The sequence below is a fragment of the Salminus brasiliensis genome, chromosome 23 (assembly GCF_030463535.1).
Source record: "Salminus brasiliensis chromosome 23, fSalBra1.hap2, whole genome shotgun sequence".
NCBI classification, from domain to species: Eukaryota; Metazoa; Chordata; class Actinopteri; order Characiformes; family Bryconidae; genus Salminus; species Salminus brasiliensis.
Window position 1 is genome coordinate 5,248,498 of NC_132900.1, and position 16,321 is coordinate 5,264,818.

The 16,321-nt window shown below is 44.1% G+C and overlaps 1 protein-coding gene across 3 annotated transcripts in view; it reads left to right on the top strand.

The window, feature by feature from the left end:
* Positions 1–16,321, top strand: part of pde1cb (phosphodiesterase 1C, calmodulin-dependent b) — a 116,204-nt gene that overhangs the window by 64,437 nt on the left and 35,446 nt on the right. For all 3 annotated transcript variants that reach the window (XM_072668700.1, XM_072668701.1, XM_072668702.1), the window contains one exon: positions 13,737–13,850. In XM_072668700.1, coding sequence (XP_072524801.1) covers positions 13,737–13,850 — 114 coding nt within the window. The remainder of the gene's footprint in view (positions 1–13,736; positions 13,851–16,321) is intronic.

Genomic DNA, 16,321 nt, shown 5'->3' on the forward strand with positions numbered 1-16,321 from the left:
TCTGGTCAAATCAGCCATTAAGCACAAGCTCTATAGATGTGAAGAGCCCAGGACCTCATGAACATGGCTTGTGGCTACTGCAGCACTGCTAATGCACAGTAATGATGCTAACTCTGCAATAGCGAGGTCACCGCTGCGGTAGCGTTGCTGGACAAGGCCGGGTACTCGACATGGTAGCGATGTTGGGCGAGGCTGCGTCCAGCACAGTACCAGTGAGTCTGTCGGCCGTCGTGGTATCTGCGATGCTGGGTGAGGCTGTTGGTCAGCGTGTCAGCAATGCTACCAATGCGATAATGGCGCTAACAACATGGTATCCATACTGGGCAAGGCCGGCAGTCTCTGCAGTAAGGGGGAGCAATGCCCGGCAGGGCCGCCACCGCAGTACCGATGCTGGGCAAGGCCGGCGTTTGTCGTGATAGTGATGTTGGGCCGTCATGCTATCGCTACAGACTTTCATGACTGTCATGCCACAGTATTATTTCAAGCAAGGAGACCCAACATCAGCTTACCTAAGACTACATCCCCTCTCAGCAGCACAGATACTTGTTAGCTTTGTGGGACAATGTGGTCCTCTGACCATTAGGACCAGACGTTGTCTTCTAGGCGAACTAGAGGCAGTGCTTGGTCATGCGCATTTCAACAAAGTCACTCAGTGAGCGAAATTGCGTCCTCTCGGCCGGCCTGCTATACGGTCCTGCAAAAAACGACTGCTCAGAATGAGCTGAGACACTCAAAACAACAGGCAATCCCCCTATCCAACTTTTTCAATTACTAACAGGAGCAGCCGTGTACCAGACTGACGTTTGCTCATTCACTTCAACGCAAAAGCCTGCCAGACGTGCGGCATCAATATTAAGCATCCAATCTGCATCAAGCTTGTGCTGCATTTTTCATGAGCTGAAGTCGTGGAGCGAGGCATTAATAGGTGCCATGCTGCGAGTCTTCGTGCCTCTCCTGTTCGATCAGCCATAGCTCCTGGAGTCCGCACTGCAGTGCCGAGAAGGACAGCGTCATGTTCATTAGAGCTTTCATTAGCTCCCTAATTATGTGGCAAAATAACATGCTGACATTTCGCCACACCCCCTCCCTTTGCTGGGTTCCAGAGCAACTTTATTTCATCTGTCATTAATTGATTTCCCATCCAACTCTGACAGCACTTGCTAATTAGTGACATGAGGCAATTGGGGGAAAGAGAGAGATAGAAAGAGAAGGAAAAGGACCAGTGAGAGGATAAAGACAGCAGACGAGCTTCCATCTGATAGAATTCATACAAAGAAAATGGACTAGAGAGGGAAGGGTGGGGAGATTTGAAACTTTAACAGTGTGTGAATACTATACCATGTTTGTACCACATATTATACCTCTTATAATAAAATGTTTGATGGTTTTCCATGATATACTGTAGATTCATCTGGGCAATGAATCGAACATTAATCGAAACTGAAATTCAGAAGCTCTAATGAATGTAATCTTTCCCATGTTCATTTTTTATTCTGTTAATTATTTGTTTAAAATTGGGCCTACGCTCTGCATTTCTTATCAGTACCATTTGGTTATATCCCAAACAGCACAAGCATTTAGCACTGTGTTGATAGCAACAGTAGGTTAGCACACACACACACACACACACAATCTCCAAGGACCCCCAGGCAGTTCCCGTGACCACCTGATTTAAGGTAAACCTGCTCGCTACTGTCGGCTTTTCACCAGCTTGGTGATGTTGTTCATGCAGGTTGACCAGCTTGGTTGGCCTAAGCAGCTTGGTGATGTTAATGCTGGTTGACCAGATTTGGTCTTCCTGGTTGACGAGCTTGGAAATGCTGGTTGACCAACTTTACCAACATCACCAAGCTGGTCAACCAGCAGAAACAAGCTGGTCAACATGTTGGTCATGCTGGTTGAGCAGCTTGGTTGGCCTAAGTAGCTTGGTGATGTTGGTCTTCATGATGGTGGACCAGCTTGGACCAGTATGGCCAAGCTGATGTTGCTTAGTTCTGCTGGTCGACCAGCTTGGTGACGTTGATGAAGTTGGTTGACCAGCTTGGTTGGCCTAAGCAGCTTGGTGATGTTAATGCTGGTTGACCAGATTTGGTCTTCCTGGTTGACGAGCTTGAAAATGCTGGTTGACCAACTTTACCAACATCACCAAGCTGGTCAACCAGCAGAAATAAGCTGATCAACATGCTGGTCATGCTGGTTGACCAGCTTGGTTGGCCTAAGCTGATGTTGGTCATTCTGGTTGACCATCTTAGTTCTTCTGGTCGACCAGCTTGGTGATGTTGGTCATGCTGGTTGACCGACTTGGTCTAGCCGTTCATGTTGATCAACCCGTTGACCAATAATGTTGGTCATGTTGGTTTTGCTGGTCATGCTGGTCAACCTGCATGGTCGAGTGTAGTTATACTAGTTGACTAGCTTGGTCAGGTTGATCTTGCTTGTAGACCAGCTAATCTCTCAGACTCAAGTAAAAACATACCCTGTGCTGGTTAAGAGCTAAGCTAGTCAACTAGCTTAACCATCTTGACCAGCTTGAACTGACCATGCTGTGTTTTTCAGCAGGGATAACAGAACTGGATTAATTTATTTGTGTTTTATTAGACTTTTTAGCAACTTATAACCAGATAACATAAGTCAATGGAAGACTAGCTAATGAGCGAGATGGGAGAGGGTGCTGGAGAAAGTGATAGTGCAACACAAATGACGAACTTTCACCTGAATGTTGCAGAGCTTTGCTGCCGTTTCTGGCTGATTTCTGACAGTTTCATGCACAACCATCCCCGGCTCACGTGCCTGCATATTTTTAGAGGCCGAACGTCTTTCGAAGTCAATTTCCCTTCTGTTTCAAAGCTGCTGATGCTGAGGGCTGCTAGTCCATCAAAGGCAGAGAAACTTCAGACAGGAAACACTCGCTTTCCAGCAGGTAGCCAGTGGCCAAATAGCTGGAGCGGGTGTTTGGTGGATCATTATGCCGTGTGATGGGGTGGGGGTAAGAATACCTCCAGGATGGCAGACTGTAGTGCATATGATGCCATTACTGTTGAGAAGATGTGGTGTAGTCAGTGGACCACGGGGAAGGACCTGCTAGTCCAGTTTTGAATGCAGTGTAATGGGTAGTGCAGTGCTGGAACGTCACAGTCAGAGCAGGGAAGGAAAAACTCATAGATGAGGGAATTGCAGGTGCCTTATAGGATATTTAAATTGTTGAGCCACAGACATCTGTACTTCTTTCTGCAAAGGAGTCGGGAGCTTTTACACCCTGAAGGTACAGTGTGAATACATTTGTTGTCTAAATTTCACCCCTTAAACAGATTGACATTGCATGAAAGTCCAATAAATAGACAAAAGTATTTGGACACCTGCTCATGCACTGTTTATTATGAAACCAAAGCTGATACAAAATAGTTGATCCTGCTTTTGTTGAAGTAACTGTCTCTACTGTCCAGGAAGGAAGCTTTCATCTAGATTTTGGAGGAGGATTGCTGTAAGGGTTTGATTGTATCCAGTGACAAGCTTTTTTAAACCCCTGAAGCTACAGTGTGCATACTTGTTATCAGCACCATGCCCATATTCAAGGAGATTCGGGCCTAAGATGTTTTTATCTATAGTAAACGTTGTGTCCTTTTGAACTTTTGACCCCTTAAACACATTACATTGACATTGCATGAAAGTCCAATAAATAGAGAAAAGTATTGGGACACCTGCTCATGCATTGTTTTTTTATGAAATCAAGGGTGTTAAAACAGAAATGATCCTGCTTTAGTTGGAGTAACGATCTCTACTGTCCAAGGAGGAAGCTTTCAACTAGATTTCAAAGAAACATTGCTGTAAGGATTTGGTTGTATCCAGCAACAAGCTCCCTGAAGCTACAGTAAGTAGTAAGACAACTGTGTAAATGAGGTTGGGTTGTTGGATGATCACCACCGCATCATCTTCAACTCCCCTCAACTCCCAACTTATCTCAAGAGTACTGGGTGGAGAACCATCAATCCATAGCTCCACAGCTCAACACTTGCATTAGGTAGGCGTGGTGCCAATAGGTTAATCAGGTCCAGTAAGTCCTGTTCTGTTGGCAGTACTTCTTGGCAGTGTGTTCATTTGCACATTTGTGTCAGCAGTGGGTTCAGCTTAAAGTAGCTAAAAGCATTCATTAGAAGAGGTGTCCATAAACATTCTGAGATACAGTGTACAGTAGCCTTATAACTCCAGAAGCAAAGTTCAGACACCCGTAATGCCTTCATTTACCTTCATAAATTCTTTAAATTCAGGGTAAGTTTAGAATGCCCCTGCAACTTACCAGGAATACCCTTAACTGCATAATTAGCATATAATATGTTATTGTAATTGGATGTGAGCAGGGTGTGCTGGTGTAGCGGTGGTAATCCATATGCATAGGCAGGAGCACAAAAACTCATTCAGCCGAGGCCTGCTGTGTAGAAGCGGAGTGTTTCTGCTGTGTTTTGTAATCTTTGCAGGGGTTATTGGTGCTCTGGCCCCAGGTTGATGTTGTTTAGCCAGCCGGAGCGAAGGAACAGTAACGAGCCCTGGGATTGTTTAGGCATTACTGCATTTCCATGCCATGGAGACGGGTTCCAGGAAATGGCAAAATGGGCTGCATGGATTAGGAGAAGCTCCAAACGGGTTTAATGATGGATTTTTGTTCCAATCAAATCACAGTCTTTGCAAACAGGACTTGTGTGTTATCTGTGACCGTCTTAGTCTCTGAAAAACATATGCACACAAACACAGCCCACCTCCCTAAACTGCCTGGGAAACCTAGTCTTCTTTGGTAATTGGTATTTTCTGGGTTTCCACACATATTAGTGTATGTTGGAGAATACCAGGTCAGTGTTCTCGGGGTTTTAGGGTTTAGGGCTCATTGTTGCCCTGCAAAACCATCTACATCATGACTCCCATCAAGCCTCCAGGCTCTCTAATTGCAAACTCCACCATACGTTCTTTATCTTACCCTTTCCTCCTCCCTCTCCGTCATTCTGACACAAATCCAGCCAGAGTTTCATTAGCCGAGAAACACTCTCCACCCCGACAAGCACTTCAGCATAAATATCCTATGAGATGTCTAATATGAAAAGTGGCCTCGCATTGTGAGGCTGAATTTATGACTCTCCAGCTTCTTCTATGCACACCGCTGTGAGCGCTGTGCGAAGCTAATTCCTCTGTGTCTGGCTACGGCCCTCGCTTTTACCTTTTTAAGATGCATTTTATTCAGAACACTTTACGTAAATAGCCAATAAAGCTCATACTGTGAGAATAGCATGGGCATTTACATTAACAGCTTCCCTGTCGTAAATCAAATATGAGCTTTTAGCCTTGTGATGAACCCTTTAGCTTGGATGCTAGGTGCTCCCTCACTCACTATTGTAGATAGTAGTTATTGCTTGAAGCTAAGGCCGGTTAGTCATAGTCTTAAAGCTTACCTTTTAAAGGTGCTAAAGAATGCATTTATTGAGTAGTTTAAGTTGTTATTCGATGTATTAATACTTTATAAATTTACAACCCTGTTATTTTCCTTTTATGGATGGCTCATTATAATAATATATAATATAATAATGATATAAAAGTGTTAGCTTTTAGCCTTGCACCCACTCGCTTCCCCAGGTTTGACTTTCTCGAGTCGTACCAGCAAAAATAAGCCTGTGGTTTCCCTTATGATGTGTGTTTAGATCCAGATTGGTTCAGCTGAGGTAGCCCAGTTTAAAGCTAGCATCAGCTAGTGTTAGCATTTTGGCCCAGTGTGGATTCCTGTGTGCTCCTCAGGCTTTCGCTTGAGTTCGAGCTCCACTTCTGTGGAGTCTGGCACAGGAGAAGCAGCATTCACGAGGCCTGGTTTCCATAGCAACCCGTATTCCCATAACTAGCAGAGTCTGAAGGTAATGAGCTGCTTTCTAGTATCAACATATATAAAAAAACAGCCTGGCCAAGACACACTGGTCAAGCTGGTTAAGGTGGTTGGCCAGCTCAGCACTTGACCAGCACAGGGTCCAGGGTCATGTTTTTGTTTAATTTTGATAGTTTAGCTGGTCTACAAACAGGATCAACCTGACCAAGTAAAAGAACCGGTAGGACCAAGCTTGACCATGCTTGTTGACCTTCATGACCAAGCTGGTTGAGTCGCATGACCAGCATCAGCAAGCTGATTGACTAGCATTACCGTGCTGGTCGACCGGCATAACCAATATGACCACGCTAGTCGACCAGCAGAACCAGCAGGATCAAGCTAGTCAACCAGCATGACCAGTATGACCACGCTAATCGACCAGTATGACCCCGCTAGTCGACCAGCAGGACCATCATAATCAAGCTAGTCGACCAGCATGACCAGTATGACCACGCTAATCGACCAGTATGACCCCGCTAGTTGACCAGCAGGACCAGCATTATCAAGCTGGTTGACCAACATGAACACCAAGACAGCGTGACCATTCAGGATGACCAGCATGACCAGAATCAAATGCAACACACACTATGCTGGTGAAGAGCTGGTTAACCTGCTGTCTTACCAGTATAGGGTTTTTCTTCCGAGCCTGGACAATCTGAAAGGGATGTCTCTCCTGCTTCTCCAGTGCGTGAAGCTAATTTCTCTAAAAGCTAAAAGGCTCTGCCGTTTTATTTAGAACAATTTCGGCAAGTAACAGCATGTGCTTTGTGAAAGGCCTTTAAACCAGTGCCGTCCATGTTGTAAACATGACTGTTAGCCTTGATGAACCTCAATGAACTTGTTAGCTTAGATGGTAATTGGGTAATTGGGCACATATGGCCTACCTTTCACATTTACCACCAGGATACTGATGAGAGAAAAGTCAGTGGAATTAAGTAGCTCTGTGTGACACGAGTAGGCTAATTTACGTGCCATTTCAAAAGAGCAGGATCTGCTGGGGAATTCAGGGAAATCTCACACACTCGGGACTAAACAACGCTGTTTCATCATCCCAACCACAGGGCCACACAATTATGACTGGAAAAAAAAATAGCAATTAGTTTGATTGATATTGCAGTTGGCTTCATTAAACGAGCCTAGCAGAGAGTGAACGTTTTAGCAAGCCTACTTAGTCACAGATGAAGCGGCCTGGGAGTGTTTGATTTAGCCTATCAGACGGCACCCAAAGCACTCAAGTGAAAATGTTTAAGACTACCGCAGTTAATGGAAATGTAGACAGGCCTATGTCATTTGCAAAAGTTCTCATATGCTGAGTGAGTAGCACTGTTAAGAACTTTTATGACAGCATTTATTTTAAAATAGCAGGCTGAGTACTGTCTTCCATCTTTTAGCATGTTGCTAAGGTCAAAATGATCAGTCTGGGCGTTTAATAACTAAACCCTTTTAAACTCAGATATCGTATTTAGAAAGTCTGAGTGGATCTGTAATGCTAATTACAATGCTGGTTCTATAATGTGCCTTTGAATTACGCTGTGGTGCCATTGCTTACCGTTCTGTAGAAATGAAGCCAAAACTGTCCGCCATGTTGTCAAATTTGCCAGAGACCAGAGGTGGTGAGCCAGACTCAGCCACTACCTACGTCCCCTTCTCTCAGACTAAGCTTGTCTCAGACCGCCTTCATTGAGCTTTCAGCGCTGAAGCAGAATGTATTTTCCACCAGGATTCAGAGGAGAAAAGTAAGATGGGAATTGGGAACCTTGAGTTTTGTCATTGAAACATATGGGGATGGCCGGAGCTACTAGATCTGTGCTTGCTTCCCTTTTTATTGATGTCCCATTGCTTTCTACAGTCGTTGGTTGAACCCTAGACTGCTTTGCAGTCACTTAAGCCTCTTACTTTTAAGCTTTAGAATTTTTGCTACCAAACCTAAGCTCCTATGCTGCAGTTCTATAGGGCTGTAATTCCCAAACCAGCCGTCCTCAGTCATCCAGACTGTCCACTTTTTTTGCTCTTGCCTGTTGTGCCAAGTTCCCTGATGCCAGTTTGAGAACTTCTGCTTTAGGGAACTCCTTATTTAAGCAAATACTAGACCTGCTACTTTAACTCCAGTTGGAGTTTGGTACAGTCTTAAAAATAGAGGTGGCAGTGAAGGTCTTTAGATAAATATGGTAGAAGAACCACCTTAGGTTCCTTATGCCTGTATTGCAAGTTCGAATCCCGAGCCATGCCGCCTAGCTATCAGCAACCAGACTCCAAGGCAGCATTGGCTGTTCTCTCTGTCCGGGTGAGTAGATGGCGCTATCTCCCCTCATCACTCTAAATGCATTGTCTGGCGTCTGTTAGCTGGTGTGGTATCCTCATTTTTGAGGGCCCAGCTACTTTTACACTATATCACTTGCAGTAGCAAGACTTTTAGGCCAGCCTAACCTTACTCAAGTTTCTGTGAGCGATGAGGGAAGCCTAGCTGGGCATCCCCCCTGGAGAAACGTACAGACTGTCAGAGATAAATATGGGTGGGCTGCTTTTAACCAGACTCTGGGCATGAAACATCATGTTCCGCCCACGCGTGTCTTGACACATCTGTCAGCTCCACCTCCCACCAAAAACAAGCTTTGTGTGGACCACATAAAGGATCCAATTCAGCTGTCACTTTCCGGTGAGCTTCTGATGGACAGTATTATAATACCGCGCTCATGACGGTATAGAATGGCAGGCGTTGCAGGATTTGACTCGAAGCGAAGTGGATCTATTGACAGCAAGTGCAGCAGGTATATTAACCACACTCTATTATTTGGGACTTGAAAGCAATAACATGTTGATGGAAACCCTGGTTATTGTTTAAAAGATATGGAACAAGTCGGTGAATCTCGGCTGTTCGAAGGGAGGGGAATAAAGCATTTCCAAATAACTGAGGGGGAAGATATGAATGCTGCCTGGAGATATGAATAAATGGATTTAATTGAACGGAGGGCTCGTTTATGAAATGAAAAGGTGTAGTTTCTAAAACAGGGTCTTCAGCGTCCAATATGTACAGAATCCAATATCTCAGGGTGGAGCTAGGGTGAGCGATGGCCTTGTCCCCTTGTCCCAGGGATGGAATCCAGTGTGAAATACTAGCTGAGTAGCTGATATGGTCATTTTTTTGGTATTAGTCTATGTATTTTAAGTATTGTACTACACTTTCTATTAACCCCTTAATGCAGAAAGGCTTATTCCACACTAAAGTGTATTACTCAGTAACTACAGGGACTTCTGTCCAAACTGGTGGGGCTATTCTCTGGTCATAAATGTTCATAATAACACTTTCGGCCCGTCAGCGGGTTATAGGCTGTTTTAGGGGTTAACTGATAGAAGAGAAAGAGAGTTATTGCCAGCCACAATAAAACAGTGACTTTTCAATATGAATTACTTCTGGCTATAATATTAGATTATGATTATGAGATAATTGTGGAAAAAAACACTTTCTATTCTATTGTAGTCAAAAAATAGAGAACAGTGAGAAATATAGACTCAAAGCTGTTGATACAGATTGTAATTGTGTGTTATTGCGTAACTTATTAAATATGTAATTACATATGTATAAAATACAGGGGTGTAATGAAGGGTAAATGGTATTTACTCACTTTTCTTTAACGTTCTGTGTGGTCACTCAGTGGGAACTGTTTCGTAAAGAGGTTGCAATGCTATCCTATGTGGTTGCTAGACCGTTCTTGTGTAGTTGCTATGGCATTCCTGGTGGATGCTGGGGTGTTGGTAAGTTGTTGCTAGATTGATGTTACTGTGTTGCAAGGTGCTTGCTACAGAATAGCTTAGTGGTGGCTAGGATGTTACTAAGTGGGGGCTATTGTGCTGTTTGGTGGTTGGTATGTTATTTCAGGTGGTTACTAGTTCCATTTATTATTATTATTATTATTATTATTATTATTATTAACTCCCCTAGCTCTAGCTCCCGACACTAGGAGGGTTAGGACTTAACACAGGTCTCCACTGATACATACAAAGCCAGTTACCGCCTCTTTTCAAACTCCTGCCAATGCACCATCGCCAGGCAGCCGTCACATTTGGAGGAAAGTGGCAGGTAGCTAACGGCACCGGCTAACAGACGCCTTTGCCGGCCAATATCGCTTAAGAGTGATTAGGAGAGAGAGCGCCATCTACCCACCTGGAGAAAGCACAGACAATTGTGCTCTTTCAGACTCTGGCCGCTGATGGCACAGTGGCATGACTTGGGATTCGAACTCACGACCCCCAGGGTCATAGCAATAAAACACTACACTGCTGAGCCACTCTGAGCCCCTCTGGTTAAATTTTTTGCAAAAACTGAGACGCAAAACACCAGTAATAATTGCCACATAACAAGCAAATATGCATATTTTGTCCCACACAGCAATCGGACTCCAGTCCGACTAACCGAATTTGACTACCATGTGTAAATACATGTGGCTAAAATCTTAACGGGGTCTTTGGAATATGGCATACAACCTGCATGTCTTGGAGTGGACACCTCTGTCCACTTCTCTGCCCACAGACTGATTATTATAAGACTATGGATGCCAAAAGGCCGGAGGACTGTGCTGTGTTCCCACCTCAGGCTGAACATTGTTTCTGTCAGTGTTCGAGATGCTTGGGATCAGGTGGCATTCCGAACAGAAATGAGGTATTTGGGTTTCCTGTCATCTGTAATCAGCTCAGAGTGTCGTGTGGGAAACGTTAAGCTCCATCATAACCCCAACCGCCCCGGACCCCTTCCCCCTAGCGACTGCATTGACCCCCGGGCATTGATTACACTCAGCCTGACACATCAGAGACAGTGCTGTGACGGCTGGAGTTCGGTCTTCAGGCGGCTCTACATGACAAATCATCTGCAGCACTTCCCTCCTGAGCTGGAACGTGTGAGAAGGATTACTTTCCACAAGTGAATGTGGAGCCGAGACGTGCACACTACTGCTCTGGGCACCGAGACCAAATATATGTCCAAATGCTTGTGCACCTCTTTCTAATACTAGCATTCAGCTATCAGCTGGCACAGATGCGCAAATGCACACACACACAGCTTGTCTAGTCCCTGTAGAGATGTATTGCCAATACAATAGGACCCTTTAGGAGCATGAACCTTTTGGAGGCATGTCTAATGCCAGGCATGGGCTAGAGGGGTATAAAGCCCCCCTAGCGTTGCTACATAATGCTGCCCATGAGCACTGCTAACATGGCATTAGCACGGCCTGTCTTGCTTAGTGGAGGCTAGTATTACAATTACAGGGTTTCTGTATTAAAATATCAGCTATTTCAGCTATTGCTGTCTGTTAGCATTGTGCTAAATGCATGCCAAAGTCATCACACACTCGCGTCAAACCTCACTGAGTTCATTTCAGACAGACCTGTGGCCTACTTGGCGTGGTTTGAGACGTGTGGGATTCATGCCGGCAGATGACACGATGCTAACAGATAAATTACGAAGAATTCAGTACGTTAGCTAGCAGTAATTAGCCACATTAGCCTTGTAGTTGTGGTGCAAGACAATAGAAGGGCACTGTTGTATAATTATTATTATTATAATTATTATAATAATTATAGTTATAATTGATTTAGCAATACAGCACATGGGAAAAGAACCCGTGAGCAGTCTAGCAGGTCCGCACCAGCACAGAACCATTTAGCCCTGTGGTGGAAAGTGCAGCTCTCCCCTCTTATTCTGGTGGACAGGCCTTGTCCGGGCCTCCTTCCAGCGGAAGCTTCCACTCTGCTGGTGTTTATATTAGTACTGAATACTTGCATGCAGCAAATTTCACATAGAATGTGCTTGGTAATCTTTGTGGGAAATAGTTCATAAAGCCTAAACATGATCATCTGCTGTCTGGACCGCGCTTGGACAGTGTCTGGAGGAATACGATTTTTCCTCTGGGTCAAAGGAAAGGGTTCCAGAGTGGTGTCTGTCTGTCTATATATGAAAGCGTGTGTGGTCTACATCAGAACAGCTCACTCCAAGCAAGACTGAAGCATGCTAGCAAAACACACACACACACACACACACGGAGGGGCACGGGAGATAAATAAATAAAGCCTAACCTAAATTTCTAATCTGACCCCTTCTGCCATGCCTGGGAAAATAAACCAAATCTCTCAAATCCACCGAGAGCAGAAATGCATCAGAGATGCGCAGAAAGGAGCCAAGCTTTCCTCTCTCCTCCCGCCACTCTCTGTCCTCATCCTCAGCAGCTGGGCCTGCAATCAGGCCAGTGTCCCCATAAAACCTGCACACTTACACATACACACCCATACTCACGTATGAAAAAATGCACACAAGGCACACACATAAGCGCTTCTGAGAAATCTGTATTCCACGAACGGCCTCCGACAGCTATGATGACCTACAAGCCTTTCCTGCTCGTCACAGCTTTGCTGAATGTGATGGTCTGTAGGTTTAGGTTTAAGCGTAGACCGCTAATGTTACCTAGAACCTGCTGCAGATTGTACTATTGCATCTTATCTTAGTTCATTCCTTATAGAGAAGGAAGTCAGCCATAACATTAAAACCTGGTGACTGACTGGTGAAGTGAAGAACATTGATTAGCCAGGTTCAATGACCCCTGTCGAGAGGTGGGATCTACATATTAGGCAGCATGTGAACGGTCAAACGGGCAAGCGTAAGAGTCTGAGACACTTGACAACAAGGCAGGCCTTGTGGGGTGTTCTCGGTATGCAGTGGTCAGTACCTACCAGAAGTGGTCAATGAAAGGACAACTGGTGAGCCAGCGACAGGGTGATGGACGCCCAAGGCTCCCTGAGGCTTGGCCGTCTGGTCTGACCCCACAGTTATGGCTGATTGAATTGCCCAGAACCTGATGATGAGTCAAAGCCAATGGTGTGTGTGGGTGGGGGGCGGGCAGAGGTGTCACGAGTCATTTAAGAGTGAATCTGAGCTGAGTCAAATTGTGAGAATCCTGATTGAACCGTGAGTCAGTTATAACTCAGTCGTGAGTAAATTAAGGAAGAGTCTCAGTCGTGAGTCAGTAATGGTTGAGTCTGTGTCAAGGCATCCATCAGTTTAGAGTGAATCCAAGCCCAGTCAAAATGTGAGTCAGTGAAGGGTAAATCCAGAAAAAAAGTGGAAGTCAGTTAATGGTGAGTTTCAATCGTGATTTAATTATGGTTGAGTCTAATTCAAGGCACGAGTCAGTTAAGAGTGAATCTGAGTCAAGTCAAATTTGGAGTCAGTGAAGGTTGAATCCAGGTTAAAGCGTGAGTCAGTTAAGGACGAGTTTTAGTCATGAGTCCATTAAAGAAGAGTCTCAGTCATGAGACAATTATGGTCAAGTCTAAGTCAAGTTAGGAGTCAGTAAAGAGTGAATCTGAGCCAAGGCAAATTGCGAGTCAAGGGTGGAATTATGATTGAGTTCAAGTCAAGGCACGAGACAGTTAAGAGTGAATCTGAGTCGAGTCAAAAAAGGGTGAACCCAGGTTGAAGCGTGAGCCAGTTAATGACGAGTCTCAGTTGTGAGTCAATTATGGTTGAGTCCAAGTCAAGGCACGAGTCACTTAAGAGTGAATCTGAGCTGAATCAATAAAGGGTGAATCCAGTGAAGCACCAATTAGGGCCAAGGCTAAGTCAAATCACAAGTCGGTTAAGGGTCCGTTAAACGAGTGGGTTAAGAAGCTGAGTTTAAACGGGTTTAAAACTCCTAAATGAAAGGCTTTGAGGGTTCTCATCTCAACCAGGATTGAGGACATCTACTGTAGAACCGGTGGCCACCAGCCCTTCTGGACTTTCAACTTCTGTTTTGGTCGAAATCCCATCTGGTTCAACTGTATTTAAATCTACTTTTCTGTGTTTTGTGTTCAGATTGCGGTGCCTGGTGAAACAGCTGGAAAGGGGAGAGGCGTCCCTCGTTGACTTGAAGAAGAACCTCGAATATGCAGCATCAGTGCTTGAATCCGTCTACATTGAAGAAACAAGGTAAAGTGTCAACTTAAGCTTCCTTAGACTGGATTGAATTTCTGGATTGGTTTTTTTATCATCTTTGAAATTCTTAGCAGATAAAATATGCTAGAACCCAGTTCCCAGAGTCCTTCAGACTGAATATGTTGAGTTGGACTCGAGTCAAATTGTGAGACAGTTAAGGATGAGTCCAGATTGAAGTATGAGTTCAGTTTAATGGTAAGTTAGATGAGTGGTAGATAAATTAAGGATATGTCTTACATGAGTTGTGAGTCATATACAGGCGAGTCAGGTCCTGAGTCAATTAATCTGAGTCCAAATATGAGTCAGTGAAGAGTGAATTCAAGTCAGAGTCGCGAGTCAGTTAAGAATGAGCCCAAAAGGACTCACGAGTCAGTTGTCAGAAGTATGTGTCAAACTAGTCAGTTAGGGATGAGGGATGAGTCCAGGTCAAAGGTCAGTTACTGGTGAGTCAGATGAGTAGGGAGTTGGTTAAGAACATGTCTTAGTCTGAGATGAGTCCCAGATTAGTTAAGAGTGAGTCTGAATCGATTCATGCATCAATTAAAAACAATTCATGAGTCAATTAAGGGCAAGTCTAAGTGGAATCATGAGTGAGTTAATGATAATTCAGGGTCAAATTGTGAGTCAGTTAAGGCTGAGTCTGAGTCAAATTATGAATCTGAGATGAGTTGCAAAGCAGTTAAGGGAAAGTTCAAGTTGATTCAGGCTTGAAGTCAGGAGTCAATTCAACGCGAGTCAGTTAAGGGTGAGACTTAATAGTTGTAAGTCAACTGAAGGTAAATTCAAGTCAAATTGTGAGTCACTTAAGAATGAACCTAAGTCAAATTGTGAGTCAGTTAAGAATGAGTCTGAGTCAATTTATGAGCAACTTAAGGGTGAGTCTTACATGAGTTATAAATTCATTGAAGGTGAATTCAAGTCATATTGTGAGTCAGTTAATCCAAACCTGGTCACAAGTCTGTTAAGGATGAGCCCGACTCGCTGAATGATCCGGTATTTTTAATGTTTCATTTACAGTGTCTTCTTTGTGGACAGTCGTGTAACAGGGTGCATTTAGAGACGTACTGTTCAAAAACATAAACATGTCATGAGCAAGGTGAAATTCACATCCCATAATTCATTGCCCCTGCTTGGTTTATGAATGACTTTCACGGCTCGAGGGCTTTAGGCATTGAAGCAAAGCCAAATGAGCATAAAAATTAGAAATCAGAGGTGCTCGGCATCTGAGGAGAATACAGAAGGGTGATTGGTTCTGAACCAATGTACTGTGCACAGTAATTATTTGAAGTCATTATTGTTAATTACTAATTTTTCAAGTCTATTTTAATCAGTCTCACTTTGTTACATCCCAAATTTATGAAGAAGAATATTCCATCATCTTTGAAAGCTTCGGATGTCTCGTGACTCTAAACAAACTTTTTTTCTTTGTCAATTCTTTTCCCTTTCTCCCAATTTGGTTCTGACTATTAACCCACCGCTCCCCCTAGCACTAGCAATGCTCCCGACACTAGGAGGTTAAGGAAGCCAGGCAGCCGTCATGCCCGGAGAAAAGTGACGGGTCCCCAGCTTTCCAGGAAAAGAGCGCCATCTACCCACCCGGAGAGAGCATGGCCAATTGTGCTCTCTCTGACTCCGGCTGCTGATGGCAAAGCAGCATGGCTTGGGAGATGGGAGATTAGAGTGGGTCATGAGTCAGTTAATGATAACTCAGGGTCAAATTGTGAGTCAGTTAAGGCTGAGTCTGAGTCAAATTATGAATCTGAGATAATGAGTTGCAAAGCAGTTAAAGTCCAAGTTGATTCTGGCTTCAGTTAAATATTGAGTCAGGAGTCAATTCAGAGTGTCTAAGTTAAGGGTGAGACTTACAAGTTGTAAGTCAACTAAAGGTAAATTCAAGTCAAATTGTGAGTCAGTTAAGGATGAGCCTAAGTCAAATTGTGAGTCAGTTAAGAATGAGCCTAAGTCAAATTGTGAGCCAGTTAAGGATGAGCCTAAGTCAAATTGTGAGCCAGTTAAGGATGAGCCTAAGTCAAATTGTGAGTCAGTTAAGAATGAGCCTAAGTCAAATTGTGAATCAGTTAAGGATGAGCCTAAGTCAAATTGTGAATCAGTTAAGGATGAGCCTAAGTCAAATTGTGAGTCAGTTAAGAATGAGTCAAATTGTGAGATTTCAGCAGAAGTTCTAGGAAAACTCATAACAACAACAACAAAAAAGGAAGAACCTGCATGAACTTGATATCTCAAGTTAATATCGACCTCAGGGTCATAAAAAAAACAGGCCGTCATTCATCAGGACGTTCTTTATGTGCTGTATTTGGGTGGCAGGTCCCACCTCATATTTACTCTCTGCCAGCCTGTACTGGAGCTCTCGGAAAGACCATGATGAACGAGCCAACCCGGACTGTCCCTGTTCCAGAAATCTACGGCCGAACTGGTCTCACATCAGCACAAAAAAGAAAACTTCC